The 15,714-nt window shown below is 33.8% G+C and overlaps 1 protein-coding gene across 1 annotated transcript; it reads left to right on the plus strand.

Moving 5' to 3' along the window:
• Positions 1-2,687: 2,687 nt before the first annotated feature.
• gucy1a1 (guanylate cyclase 1 soluble subunit alpha 1) lies at positions 2,688-15,086 on the plus strand. Its single transcript, XM_088911977.1, has 8 exons — positions 2,688-3,143; positions 3,640-3,701; positions 4,744-4,844; positions 4,956-5,653; positions 7,716-8,207; positions 10,440-10,583; positions 12,440-12,594; positions 13,367-15,086. The coding sequence occupies exons 1-8, from the start codon at positions 2,898-2,900 to the stop codon at positions 13,557-13,559; spliced, it is 2,091 nt and encodes a 696-aa protein (XP_088768103.1). The 5' UTR covers positions 2,688-2,897; the 3' UTR covers positions 13,560-15,086.
• The last annotated feature ends 628 nt before the right edge of the window (positions 15,087-15,714 follow it).

Consider the following 15,714-nt stretch of genomic DNA (forward strand, 5'->3'; position numbering starts at 1 on the left):
TCACACTTTCAGGTACTTTGCTTTTAAAACAGCACAACTGCTTTTACTTAGCACTGTGCATCAGAGATTTAAAATTTCAACTCTTGCCTTTCACTTCACTTGCCTGAGAAAATGGGAGTGTTCATTTTTACTGAAGAACCAAGATTAGTATGAGAAAAAATGAAACCAGTTTATCTGCATCCATTAAGATGTAAAATGTATATATTTAAAATGCATTGTGTCATTTTTTAATCAGACTGAAACATGCTGTCCATCTAGTGTCACAATGCCTAAAAATAACTAGCATTCTATTACATGCAGGGTAATGAAAATGAAAATATGCAGTAAACTAGAGGATCTCCTACAGTATATATAAATAATATCCTGCGGATTAGTCAATAAGGATTTAGAAAAGGAAGGTCTTTCCTAATCAATTTGTTCTAGTTCTTTTAACAAGCATCAACAGCAATGGATCAACTGGATAAAAGTGATAAAGGGCATCATATGTTTTGTATTGGTTTTCAGTAGTCTTTTGATTAAGTTCCTCAAAAACAATTATTTCTCAAATTGCAGGCAGTCAGGAAATGTGAGTGTTTGTCTTGAGAATTGTTTATTAAATAACAAATAGAGGATAGAGATAAGGGTGAGTACTCAAACTGGGGTGATGTAAATACTGGAGTACCACTGAGTAATTAAATATTAAATTAATTAACATTTTTGTTGATTTCTATTAATTTATATCAATGATCTAATCAATGAAATCAATGATTAATCAATGATTCTCAAACACTTTAGAAGAAAACTCAAAAGCAAACACTTGACAGACAACATTTAATGTAGAATTGTACAGGGTTTTGCATGCAGGTAGTGAAAACAAACTATAAATTCAAAATGGGAAACACTTAGCTGAAAGAGGCTGCTTATGGAAAAGACTTAGGTAATTATTACATCTTCTAGACAATGTGGGAAAGAGTTCAAGACAAATTAAATACTAGGATATGTAGTTAAAGGTGTCAAATTTAAATGTTAACAATATACTAGCAAGGCATCATTTGGAATTAAGTCACCGCTCTATACAAAAGACATTGCTACTCTAAAATCATTTCAGAGAAGAGCTACCAAATGCATTTGGGGCTTAATGTCTGACACTGATACACTGAAGAAAATGAACTTTTGTAGTCTTGAATAGAGAAGAATATGAGGAGACCTAATGCAAATATTCAAAATTGTTAAAGGCTTTGATAAAGAGAACCCAGCAGATTCCTTTAACAGTGAACCAAAGGGTTGTTGGAGAATGGCACGAGCTAGCCAGCCATGTTGTTAAATCCGACACCCTGGCTTCTTTCAAGAAACACCTAAATGAGACCCTTGGATCAATTAGCTACAAACTGGCAAATAGGCTAGTTAGGCCAAAACCTTTTTTGTTTGTTACCTTTCATATGCTCTTATGTTTTAGACTTGAATGTTGAATTTTTTTATGAGAAAAAGTATATACAAATACCACTAAGAAGAAAAGAACAAGTGATTATTGATATTCTATTAGCAAGACTGTCTGTCCATGCACGTCCAGGGCAAAGGCACAATTTGGTTTATTTAATGCTGTTTTATTTTTCCGAGCTACTCATCTTTATGGAGGATATCAAAGTTTCTATGAAGATCAGCAATTCCGTAATGTATAGTTAGTCTCGTTAATTCTTGTGAAAAGGAAAAACACACACTCAATATAAAATCATGAGCTTAAATTCTAAAGGGCCAAAATGAAATTGTCCCAAATCTTCTATTTCTCTCAGCTTTGCTGAAGAAAGTAGCAAGAAGAGTAACTGTAGTAAAACTGTTATGTACTGTAAATAGCAGGCTGGAACAATCTGAAGCCTAAATTTATGGAAAACATTTTTTTGCAATTTCTTACACATTTCTCTAAATGAGAAAAAATATTAAGTCTTATTAGCTAACAGAAAAGGTTGTTTTCTAAATATCCTGCTTCCAGAGTAAAATGCAAGTGAATTCATATATATATATACTGTATAAGCGTTAGGAGAATGTACTGTAATACTATCATTGGAATTCTGCGAGATTTATAGCTTCCAAAGGGCACGTGGCTTTATTTTCATGCATACTTGAAAAATAAATCCTTCAAAACCGGGGCTTGGATATCACGAAAATGCACACCACCATGATGATAAATACCTGAGAATATTTCAATGTTCTCAATTACTTTTCATGCAAGCATGTATTTATATGTTAACTTCGGAAGTATACAGTACACGTAGAAAATAAATGGTCAGCCTTAGTAGAACACGCTAGAGACGAAGGTATATTGAGTGAGCTGTTAACCGCGTTGATGAGGTGGAGTGAACCTGTCATTACCATTGCCATACCTGAGACTGCTGTTTGTAAGTACACCATTTGGTATATGGATTTTCATATATATATACACTAGAAAAAAAGGCTAGGCTTCATCTGGTAGCCGACTACTAATTGCAGGTTTTCAGCAATTACAAGCGTAACTGTTTCACAGTGCTCAACAGTCCCAATACTTCTTTCGGTTCATCGCTTTCTTTCTACTGCTTGTTTTATTTCAGAAAAGGCCAAACCCACCCGTTCATTGATTGGCCCAAACGAGTATCTCCTGTCGCATTTCATTGGCTAATGCTGATAGCTTTTTATATACCTATCGCTTGCCCTTGTAACTTTCTATGAATATTATATTTGGATGTTGGCGCTGATGTTCTTCACATGAAATAGAGGAAAGGAAGGCTTTACAGCAACCTTTTACTTTTCTTTCCCGTAACTGTGTTTCATTGGACATGATTTCATTAAAGAATTCGCTTTGCTGCACATGGGAGCAGAATGTTTCTTGGACAATAAAGACATTTGTATTTTAGAAAGTGGGAAAGGAATCTCACAGTGTTACCAGGATGTTCTGTGCAAAATTAAAAGACCTAAACATTTCTGGAGAGTGTCCATTCTCCATGTTGGTGAAAAACGAAGGACCTGGTGATTTTGAAGAATGCACTGGTGCTAAACAGGCAGATGTTGCATTACCAATATCAAAAGAGATGTGTGGGACTGTGCCCAGGATACAACCCCAGCGCAAGACGAGCAAGAGCAAAGTTAATCTGCATACACTAGGTGAAAGCATTCGCAAATTAGTGTGTCCAGAGGTAAATAAGTACAATGCACTATGTAATCTTATTATCGTGCTTATATTTGTCAACCTTACGTGTAGTGAGCTACCATTTTTTAAGTATAAATATAAATGATCCGCAATTACATATGATTTTCTTTCCAGATAACCGCTTTCAGTAAAATGCATATGATTGTTTTTCCTTAATTTTATTTTAAAATGATCTCATTATATAAACAGATTAATGTTATTATAAATTCTTAGAGGGTACTGATAATGACCTGCTGACAAGTGTTTTTGTTTTCATTGATGCAGTAGTTGATCTAATTATTGCAGGGGTGTTCTAAACTTGCATTAGTATGGAAATGTGTTATTGATCAGTTTGTTTTTTGCCTTATTCTTTATTTGATTTTAGTGTATATGAGGCTTGTGATTTCCATTTATTTCACTTAAATAGCTGTAAATATTTTTCTCGTGCACAGTGATGGAGCAGAATTTTGATTAACCTTCTTCAATTTCTTACCATTTTATAGAACCAGAGACTGCAAACTGCCTTTCTGAGGATGATTAAACGGCATACATTAGACTTAATGTGGTAAGAAAACAAAAATAATATAAATAACATAACATTTAGTCTGGTTGGGTTTAATAGAATATTTGTATCTATGCTTTTTAACAGTTTTTTTATCCTAAAACAAAATCAACACTAGCATTAGAACAAAGAACCTGATAATAATCTAGAATATGGTTTTAGTACTACTGTTAACCAGAATTAAGAACAGTAATGTTAATTAATGTACAGTCGTAACAGAAAAAATCTAAATTGATCTAACCCCTTTCATTACAAAGACATTTTATATGTAAGTTCTGAATTGCGAAATGAACATTTTACTGAATGAGAGTAAATTATTTTTAAAAAAATGGTAATTTTTTTCAATATTTTTATGCATTTTCTTTACAGGGTTATTCTTGTATTATGTGTAAATTTCCCACATTGTTCACTATAAAATTATAGTGGCCCAGCAATTTGTAAAGAGAAAGTGTAAAATAATTTTGAGCAAAATGTGTTCCAGTCCAGTAACTCCTACACTGATGGTAATATTAGATATCAATTAGAAAAGTATCTGACATTTTTTATCTAAAAATAAAATATTTTATCATCCTTGACATAACATTCATTTAACAAGATACAATGACAGTAATTTTGATTTGCACATGTAAAGGCTAATTTGTAGTTTATGGATTTTAATTTTTGTGCATTGTTGCATAATATACTGTACATATGTTTAATAGAAAAAAGTGTATCTGTGTACCAAAACTGATGTAGGCCCAACTTAAATGTAAAAATTGAATTACAGACCCATCACAAATTTAAAAACTATAATTTAATAGTTATTTCTTTTAGAAAGGTTTTTTGTTCTAATTAATAGCGCTGATGAATCTCATAATTTTGCAGCCAAATTTGCTGCTGGCTTGTGGGTCAAAAGAGTCTTTAGTGAAGTAGACTATAATCATAAGATTTTCAGAACTTCTGTTTTGTAAGATGAACAATAATTGTTTTTTTCTTAAAGGATAGACATTAGTAGTGTGCTTTGTTCATTATTAGCTGCTTTAAATTGTTACCTTTGTTTCTGTAGCCCAACTACTGTTTATTCAGATATGTGCCAAGGTGCTCTCAGGAACTTTGGAAATACAGAGGTCTTCATAGAGACAATTAAGAGCTACTCAATGAAATCAGGTATATTATACTATCTTTTTTAAACTTACTATTGAAGCATGTTATTATTGTTATTATATTTCCTTATATTATTTTTCTTTTACAATTTAACTCTCATATAAATCTTTTCAGGTATACCCATGGATACAATAAAAGTTTCATTCGGCATAGAGGTGTTTAAAACATGCTACGAGGAAGATGAGCATATTTTAGGTGTTGTTGGGGGAGCTCTTCATGACTTTCTGAACAGTTTTAATGTCCTGCTGAAGCAAAGTACATTTCAAAATGCAGAAACTGCAGCAAATGCCTCAATACTGTGCTTGGACAAAGACCCAGGACTTTTGACTGTGTACTATTTTCATCCTAACAAAGCAACTGAATTATTCTTCCCAGGAATAATTAAAGCAGCTGCCAGTTTGCTGTATAAAATGGATGTGGAAATTGTCATGGATCAGCACTGCAGCAGAGAGAGCGCTCTTGAGGTTCACCATCAGCCCTATTTACTTTATACTGTTGCTGTCAAAAACACAAAGAGTTTAACTCCTAGTCCAATGAAGACATCCTCAGTGGATGTACCTATGTCACTGTTCTGTCAGACATTTCCATTTCATGTTTTGTTTGATCAAGACATGATTTTATTACAAATTGGAGATGGCCTGAGGAGATGTTTAAACAAAAAAGATGTCCAAAAGAAGGCAAAATTTGATGAGTATTTCATCATTGCGTCTCCGCTTATAAGTTGCACTTTCCAGGGAATTTTAACCATGTTAAACACCCAATTCATTGTAAGAATTAAACAAGGAACCACGAGTGCTGACAGCACACCCAAGGTAATGCATTTATTTTACTTTATGAAGTTTTCGGATTCAAATCTTTGTGTGTTCGGCTTTGCATTTGTAAAGCCCATTTAAAATAGACAGTTAGCACAAGATGGCTGCGGTATTCATCTGTTAGTAACAACTAAAATGTGTACAGCTCAGATAAAAAAACAAATTAGAAACCATTGCTGTTACCTCTGTGAATTGCATTTTAGATTAAGTTTTGGACATGTGGAATTTTTCATAAAAACCATTGTATACATTCAGTAGTAACCAACATGTTTGGTTGGTCAAAGGCAATATCTCAGACTTAGATAGGATCTGTGGCAGCTGTCAAAAAGTGTCCTCTCCTTCCCAGACTTCTGAGCTTTTGATTAAGGAAAATACTTCTTGAAAACTTCATAATGATAACAATGTCTTATGAATGCAACAAGAACTTAACACACTCCTTCTATCAACAATTCTTCTACAATTATTTTACAATTCTAAAGTAATTTTAGCTAATTACTTCATTTTGAACACATTTTGATTATGGAACATCAAGAACCCTTGCAACATAAAATTGGAAAACTTGGCATCAGGGTGTTTATAATAGTGTACATACTGTAATATAGTAGTGTATGCAGGCAGTGCATACCTTAGTGTTTCTCATCCTGGGGAGTATGGAAGACACAAAGAAGCATATGCAAACTATTTTAACATTTTTTATAGCTAATACTACACAAGCTCTGTATGTAGTGTTTGGAGTTAGTTCAATCCCAGATGGGTTCTGAGTATTTCTGTGTGTTTCAGTTATTGATGTACTGTACATTTCAGGATCTCATTTGTCAGTGTAAACTTCCCCATAAAAAGAGGCATTGTATTGAGCTGAAACACAGTTAGGTACCACACTTCAGTAAAAATACAAGGAAAGAAAATCTCCTTTTGCAGAGATGAGAGCATCACTCTTCAGTAAAAGTTAACATAAAAAGCAACTGCTTGTTTTTTTAAAAAATGTACTGTAAAATACAGCCCAATATGTCAAAACCATTACAAATGATGGCCCCCATAACAGAGTTTTAATGTGGGATACTGCTGGCAATGTAGTGAACAGATGGGGCCCTTGTCCTGTTACACTATGAAATGCAAAAACTCCTATGTAACACAACATAAAATTACTTTTAATTTATTAACAAATATAATAAAGAAACATTTACCTACACTTCAGAGAGGAATGTAGGACCCAGAACATATTTATTCATATGTATTAGTTCACACAATTCTATACATAACTTACATTCCTTATTTTTGATAAAGACAGTGCTGTCAAACACATTTGGCTCTAGAAATGATTGTCAGATTACCAGGATGACCACTGGAACAATAAGCAAGAAATGGTTAGTTGTCTTCTGTCTTCTGTTTTAAACCTTGACCTTAATCTTAAGATGATAAAAATTATTTAATGGTTCTGCACCACGCATTGTATTAAAATACAGTATTATATTCAGCGATACAATGTGCATTATTCATTCATGTTAGCAAAAGAATCTAGTAAGTGAATATTCTTATCTGGAACAGATAAGACTTATCTTGTTTGTTTTGATACAAGGTTCAAAATGTTTGGTTTATACATTTTTTTCTAAACTGCCGTCTATAAAAGCAATTCCATTAAAAAAAATATTATATTTCTCTAACTATTATATATCTACTTTATATATTGTCTATAAAACTGGCATTTTGTCTTTTGAATTCATAGTGGTATGATAATCGCTGTTTAGCAAAAATTATTTTATTAGTTCCAATTCAAAAATACTATTAAACCCTAATTGTGATATTGAAGACATTGAAAGCTTATCCATCAGCTTAACAATAAATGACATATAAACATGAACTCCTTGGCCGGTTGCCAACATAACGTTGCTTATATAATATGTCTTGTATATAATGTATTTTATAATTAGATAATTTTTGTTTGTATTATCTGTAATTTTTAGATTTTATTATCAGTCATAGACATAGAGCTCATGTTTTAGTGTTTTGTAAATGGTAATGGCAACTAATTATTATCATTTGTTTTCTGTTTACCTCTTTGAAGCTTATGGCAATGGATCTTAAAGGTCAGATGATCTACATTACTGAGTCAAATATCATTTTGTTTTTGGGTTCCCCCTGTGTGGACAAACTAGAAGAGCTCACTGGCCGTGGATTATACCTTTCTGACATTCCGATCCATAATGCACTGAGGGATGTGGTTCTGGTGGGTGAACAAGCAAAAGCCCAGGATGGCTTGAAGAAAAGACTGGGAAAGGCGAAGGCAGCCCTTGAGCAGGCTCACCACGCATTAGAGGAAGAGAAGAAGAAGACGGTCGATCTGCTGTTTACAATATTTCCAGGAGCAGTTGCCCAGCAGCTGTGGCAAGGGCAGCAAGTCCAAGCCAAGAAATTTGACAATGTCACCATCCTTTTCTCAGACATTGTGGGTTTCACAGCGACCTGCTCCAAATGCACACCTATGCAGGTTGTGACGATGCTGAATGAACTTTATACCAGATTTGATTTCTACTGTGGAGAGCTGGATATCTACAAGGTGTGGTAACTTTGGTCCCCAGTATTGTTAACTGAGTTTCTTCTCTGAGGGAAAGTGCTACACCATACTGTACAGAATTTTACTTAGAAGTAAAAGAGTTACCAAATGTTAGGAAAGGAACGGTAGTGTTTTAAAAGCTTTCTTCAATTACTGAAATGTCATGCTTTCTTAGCCAAGTATAGTGTACCAATGAAACACAAACTTTGAAAAAGAGAATTATTATGCTAAATAAATTAGAATATGATGGTTATATTCTTCAAGTGAATCTTTAAAAATGATACATAGTGTAAACAAAGTAAGAGCAGGAATGTTGCACATTGTTTTGTTTAGTTCTTTATTTGGACTAAAAAAAGTTCCAAATATATTTCTTTTCAATATATAGGCCTTCTATACTGACATAATTTAAAGAATGTCCTGTGGTACACAATGTTTGATAAAAGTTCATGGTGGCAAGAAATTGAAAAGTGGAAATTAACAGAAAAATGATACTCATACTGAACTTTGATAAATTTAAACAACACAATTGACTGATTAATGCTGCACTCTTATACAATACCGTGTATATGTGGTAAAATATGTGAGTAAACAGAACAATATACTTTTTAAATCAGCACTTTAATGTTCTTGATAATTACTAAAAATATTAACAAATAAACATAATAATTCCAAAGGAATTAGCTGAGCAAGATCACCCTCTTCAGACAGATTTGAGCTTTTTCCTTGCTAATCCTGGTGTGTTCTTTGTAGTTCCTTGTGCAAAAGGCCACAGAGCATAAAAATAAACTCGAAAAAAAGTGAAAAAAATCCAGATCTGCAAAATGTTCTTGGAAAAAAGCCTAATCTTTCACAATAGACGTGACTGCAAGTGTGCATTTCTAGCTGACCTGAAAATGTACTGCATGTACAGTATAACGTAGTAGGTTAGGCAAAATCATAAATGTTGCATAACACAAAATTAAAATCATGAGTCAAAACAACAGATTTTTCAATCACTGATTGTTAGAAGATAGAATACAGAGGTCACAGAAGTAATCTTAAGAGAAATGCTGAACTTTACAATCGTGCGTGTCCAGTCTCAATGTTATCAGTTCACTGAGTTTAATGGAACAAGCAAAGGTTAATTCTATGATGAAAAGTAGAAAGAATTTCAGCTGTGGAGCGTTCTCCAGGCATGTGTAATGTTGAATCATCTAGGGCAACAACTGTATTTAAATTCTTGTATGAAGAGGTTTGAATAAATTTTGTCTGATACAATAAGAGAAGGAAGAGGAAAATTACACATAGGCAATGCTTTTAAATTTAAATAATATTATTTACTTAATGTTGAGTTACTCTAAATAGAAGTTGATTTCTCATAACAGTAGTTTGTTGGGCAACAACTCTATTATCTAATATTATTTTAATATTTATTCAGTTGCATTGGTTTATGTGGACTGCATCTGTTTCTGTGCTTGTGACTTAACAACCATTACTCTGTGTCTGAAAAAAAATCATAATGTTACACCTTTTAGCTTCATGTACTGTAGTCAAAACAATGTTAAAACATAAAAAATTCCGCAGATAACAGCGTAACATAGACAATTCATTAAGTGGTGATTTGGGGTTTTCTATTAACACAGTAAATGGAATTTTAAACAAATAATCAGGAGGAGGTCAAACCTTAATCTCACCCCTTTTTTTCCTTCCTTATTAATAAATATAATAATAAATATCACATCCCTGCCTCCATCGCCTCTTTGCTCTTGCACCTTCTTTGAAAAGGGGGGGGGGTGGAGGTGGTTAAGTCAACTACTGTACATCTTTACAGTCATATTATAGTTTTCTTCAACCAATTTATCCCAGTAAAGCTCACAACAGTATGTGAATCATGCCTCTTCTCCACTTTAAATTGTGTTTGACTGAACTACTGTAAAAAAGTTTAGGGGTAAGAAGGAGGGAGGGTTGAATGAATTATCTGGATTACTTAAAGAACCAAAGTATGGGAAGTCATCTCAGGAGAATGATTGTCCTTAGATCAGAACAGGGATATTCTTCATGATTTAAAAGAAGTAATAATATAATCTAGAACTGTCTAGTACAGTTGCTCTCAGAATTAGAATCAAAGCATTTTTATTTTATAGCATTCTAAGCTTCTGTTTGTGAAAAAAAGTTAAAGGATTCCACTGAAGTGTTTGCCATTTGATAATAATAAAGTTTTCACACTTCAAAAACTGTGTTTTCCATTAATTTTAGGTAGAAACTATTGGGGATGCTTACTGTGTGGCTGGTGGACTGCATAAAGAAAGCCAGACTCATGCTGTTCAGATTGCACTAATGGCACTGAAGATGATGGAGCTATCAGATGAGGTACTGACTCCCACTGGGGAGCCCATCAAGGTCAGTGTAAGAAATCATTTCTTTAAAATGCACAACAACTACTGTATGGTGTTTCTCGTAATATAATATTTTGTCAGAAACATTAATTTGCAGTTGATCTGTTTGGAAGGGTAGAAGCTTTAATCGTGCTTATCAGTGTTTTTATCATTTTGGAAGTCATTTTTTATGTCCATATCGCGATTGCCATTTTTGATGTGTATGGTACATGTACAGTATTCTTTCCCTGAAAAAAAAATGCTTTAAAAAAAATATATAGTTAAGATAATCACCTGGAGGCATTTTGTTTTTTGTGACAAGTAGCACACTCAGCGTTTGTGCCTTAGTACATGCCGCTGTATTGTGTGAAGTATGTACATAAAACAGCTGATAGATGCATTAAACCAGTAGCTCACTATTTTGTGGACTATAACTATAATTTCTGCAACTGATGGAAAAATAATTTGCCTTACAATTTAAAAGCTGAACAAGAATATTACATCTGGGATCTCTTGATCACTGATTTAAAATATTAAAACAAATCAAGCATTTATTTTATTGTTTCATAAACATAAAAAACAATAATATATATCAATAAACTTATGAAAGTAATATAATTAATGCATTAATGCAGTCCAGTAAAGGTCAGAGCATTATGAAGCTATATTTTTTTGTATTTCATTAGAATGGAATACAAAAATTAGTTCTTCATCATAGGCTTGTTTTTTAACATACAAAAATCATACAAAATCAGAATAGAATATACTATAGATTTGTTGCTTGATATCACAAACTAATAAACACCTTCATAAGAAAGAAAACTGCATCTGAATTTGTTGTTAAAGAAGAATATTTCTTCAATCTCTTTAACATACTACACATGTGGGAAGTGTTTCACTAGAAGGTCACTTTGTAACCTACAAGATTATTGGAAACCCCAAAACTAAACTAAAATACTGTAGTAGTAAACTAAACTGAAATTAGACTATAACAAGCAGTTTCCATTCTATTTCTACTAGAGTGATATCTTCTATGTTTGGAGCTAACTAGTTAAACAGTCTTTAACTGGAAGAGTTTGCATTATAGGCCACAATTCACATGTAATGCAAAGAAGCTGATGACCCAGTGTTAGCAAGAAAATTGTTACAGCAACGTGTGAGGTGCAAATCAAAAAGCTGTTGTTGTTAGTGATTAACTTTGCCAAGTTTCAAGTCAATGAGTAGATGTCAGAACAAAATGTACATCCATTGGTTTGCATAACAACAATTGTGCATCAGCTGATACTTGTATGATAACTATAATGTTTGCCAGGTTTGGAGTTAGTTGGTCAGAAGTTTTAAATGGCTGTTAGAGACATCTTGGTTCATGCGAGACTCCTGCTTTTACATGTATTCATAGTGTTTATATTACAATTATACCAATTATAATTAAAGACTTGAGTTTATTTGAGTTTATTACCATATTCAAAAGTGGTAAAACTATCTTTGAAATCTTTATAGTCTTCCACTATATTAGCAGCAGAGGGAAAAAGAAGAATACTGTACATGCAGCACAAAATATACTGTAGTGGATGACAATAACTGAGCAGGCAATAATGGGTAGTGGTGCAATTGTTGTGTGACATAATGGTCAGAGTATTTGAAGGAGTGATGTGAAAGCTTTTCAGTAAATTTGTAGCAAAAACATTTGATGTGAATGTATAAAAATATGAATTAATAAAGTATCAGTAGTTTATTATATTTCTTCCTGTCTTTGTTGCATTTCTTCATGACTGTCCAGGTAAACCACTTAAGTTTGATACTACAAAAGATAAACTCAAGCATCCATCAGATTTCATTTTTTTCATTCCCCAGCCAAAGTGCATGTGTTTGTGTTTTCAGATGCGAATAGGACTACATTCTGGCTCTGTTCTTGCTGGAGTGGTTGGAGTCAAGATGCCTCGTTACTGTCTATTTGGTAACAATGTCACATTGGCAAATAAATTTGAATCCTGCAGTCTTCCCAGACGAATTAATGTTAGCCCAACAACATACAGGTATAGAATTTTAAATATTGTATCTGCAGTCCACAAACAGATACAAATATGATTCTGCACTCTTAACAGTTTATATCAAGTTTTGATGATCTTGGTGCACAAGTAATGATAAAAGCCAGCTATTGTGTGCTTATGTTTGCACACAAAATGTGCTCTTATGGAATCTGTCCAGAATACAAAGGCCTCTTCTCATTTACAGTAAGCCTTTAAAACTTCATAACAGTGAAAAAATGTCTGGTTTGGTGGTGCTGAAAATAAATCCACCAGCCTCTGGATTTCTTCAATTATTCAGCATCTGTTCCATTTTGACTTAGGCCATATTCAAATGGTGCAAGTATTTTCCAGTTTGCTGAAAAGATTATAGTGGCCGAATTACAAAATGACAAAATGTGTCTGCACAGTTCTAAAGTTTTGTAATAGAAAGTCAGACTCCTGTATCCCAGGTGTTCAGAACTGAATTAAGTTGTGATGATCCAGCTCATTAATAAAGAATCTGTCACACCTTGCAGCACTAGACTTGGATAAAGCAAGTACCAGATCCACTCATAGTTCATTATCACTTAATTCATAGTTAAAATGTCAGATGTGGTTCATTACATTGACATTTTAATTGCTAATTTGTAGGCTGGAAAATAGAAGTGATACATTCAGTACTAGTCATCTGACCAGAAAAAACCATGAATCTTCGCACAGCCTTTGTCTTGTGAAGCATGAATGAAGTATCCTTTGCTGCTTTGCTAAATATTACTAACATTTTTAATTTTTCTTTCAGGCTGTTAAAAGACCACCCCGGTTTCATCTTCATACCCAGGACAAGGCAGGATCTGCCACCAAACTTTCCTTCTGATGTTCCTGGTATTTGTTACTTCTTAGAGGCATTTAAAGAATCTAATAGAAGCACTTTTCACTCTGAAAGTGAAGGACATGCTTACAGCAATTCAAACTTCATGGGTGAAAAAATGTAAACGTATCCATCAATTTAACACAAAATAAATGTATGATCATCTGGGTGTCAGAACTTAGAGCATATAAATGATGAATAGATGGGAATTAAATGTAACTTTTATTATGTGAGCACTGGCAGCATTATTCTCGTACCCAAGTTGTAAGTGATACATTTGTAAAATGATCAGAAAAGTTGAACAAAATATTTTTATTCTTTCAATATATATCACTCAATTTCAAGAGAATGTTTTGAGTAATATTGCACATTATATTTTTCAGATGCATATATCATCTTCAAATTGTCTCTAAAGATAGATCACGATGAATTATATTATTTCAGTATTTTTTTATTTTTCGCTTCTTAAAAGAAAATAAACTGACTTAAGCTTGTGAAAAAAATATTTGTAATTATTTAACTATGATCTTCTACATGTTTATGGCTGAGGGAAAAATATTTTTCAGTCACCATTATTTATGCAAAATATGGAGAATACAGAATAATAAGGATACAATCACATACAGTATTAACATCAAGTTTAAAAAACCTACAATAAAATGGTATTATACAGTACAGTATGTTAACAGTGACTTATGTATATATTATTATGTTGGTTGATTGATTTCTAAATGAAATGTAAAGTTATGTTTTAACTTAATTATACTGCATTATTTTCTATGATATATGTATTAGAGACATATTTTGATAAATATGATGATACGAAAATGTGAAAAGATAGCCAAAATACATTTACTATTATTTCTTTTTAGTAGCTAGATTTCTCAGGACATTTGATCTCAGAGTCAGAAGACAGGTACAGGCTTGAAGATGAAAGCTGAGACAGGGTGCCGTGGGCGTCAGATACATCTGGCAATTTGTCAGTGTCAGTGAGAAAAAGTTTTATTCACTGATGAAACTTCAAGATTGCCAAACACAGGTATAGAAGCTCCATAGTTCCTCCAATGTCCCAGAAAGAGACAAACACAGCATGATGAAAACAATGTCGTCCTACTAGTAGGAATGTCCCATAGTATTGAAACAGAATGTATTCAGCCTTTTAATAATGAGCTCAAGGGAGCTCAGCAACATGATCAGCTTTGTCATATTCTAATTTTACATATATTGTTGTCTGTATTTCTTCTTTATAGATCACAGCACAAAACAAATGGGGTGAACATCATCTAAGATGGGCCCCAGACTTTTAGAGTACCTTGGCTTGACACAGCAGCAATCTCTAGAAACGAACCTAAGCAAGCACCTATGAGATTAGATTGGAAGACACATAACATGAAACAATACAGTATGACTTTTGATGAGCTACTAATGTTTCTACTCACGTTTTAGAAACATAGAAAGCAGGAATCCAAGACCATTTTGACATTGTGAACAGTATAACATGTCATTGTCAGTATTGTGGTTTCATCCATTACTGTATAGTATGTTCAGTGTTCTCTATTTTGGTGAGGACTGTAGCCTTGTGCATTGTAATTTAAGCATCATTGTTGTGAAATGTCTCAATTTTGGGAAGGGTCTCTGTTAATAAAACATTTGTATTTGTAAGATGTTGTTATGTGTTAACTTACATAAAGTAGATTGTAAAAATATTCAGATGGAAAAAAGCAAAGCAAAGGCAAACCTTCTTCAGTCTGCTTAAAAGCTAAAGCTGGGACAGAAACTAATCTTTCAGCAGGCCAATGACTGTAACAAAACAGTTCTTTCCGGACCCTATGCGGACGACACAATCCGGGGAAAAGTGAGGAAACACTGGGGAAAAAGTCATGCAGGAGACGGGAATGAGGACAGGGGGGCGTGTCCATGGTGCGCTGGTGCACGGGGGAGGTGTGGCCGAGACAAACAATCCAAAAGTAATCCAGACGGGGAATCCAAAAAACAGGCAAAGTCCAAAGCCAGGCAGTCGGGTCGGAACCGGCAGGGGCAACAGGAACGGAGACTTAAAAACATGATGGAGCCAGACGCATCAGGACCCGGGCCCGCATGATATGGGAATCAGATGCAGAGCCCGGAACTGACTGAGTGTCTGGCTTTTAAGGGGGGCAGGAAGGAGGCTGGAACAAGGGGCAGGTGCACAAAATTAGGTCCGATGTGAAAAGAGCCAGAGCGCCCTTAAGGAGGAGGGACTACAATCGTGACAATGACTCAGAGTATAAAGTCCAAGC

This window comes from Atractosteus spatula, chromosome 1, assembly GCF_055471065.1.
Source record: "Atractosteus spatula isolate fAtrSpa1 chromosome 1, fAtrSpa1.hap1, whole genome shotgun sequence".
In the NCBI taxonomy this organism is placed as follows: Eukaryota; Metazoa; Chordata; class Actinopteri; order Semionotiformes; family Lepisosteidae; genus Atractosteus; species Atractosteus spatula.

Bases quoted from the DNA above. Each gene is read 5' to 3' on its own strand.
- gucy1a1 (XM_088911977.1), top strand. From the start codon at position 2,898: ATGTTCTGTGCAAAATTAAAAGACCTAAACATTTCTGGAGAGTGTCCA. The intron at 3,702-4,743 runs GTAAGAAAACAA...TTGTTTCTGTAG, and splicing joins CATACATTAGACTTAATGTG to CCCAACTACTGTTTATTCAG. The intron at 4,845-4,955 runs GTATATTATACT...AAATCTTTTCAG, and splicing joins GAGCTACTCAATGAAATCAG to GTATACCCATGGATACAATA.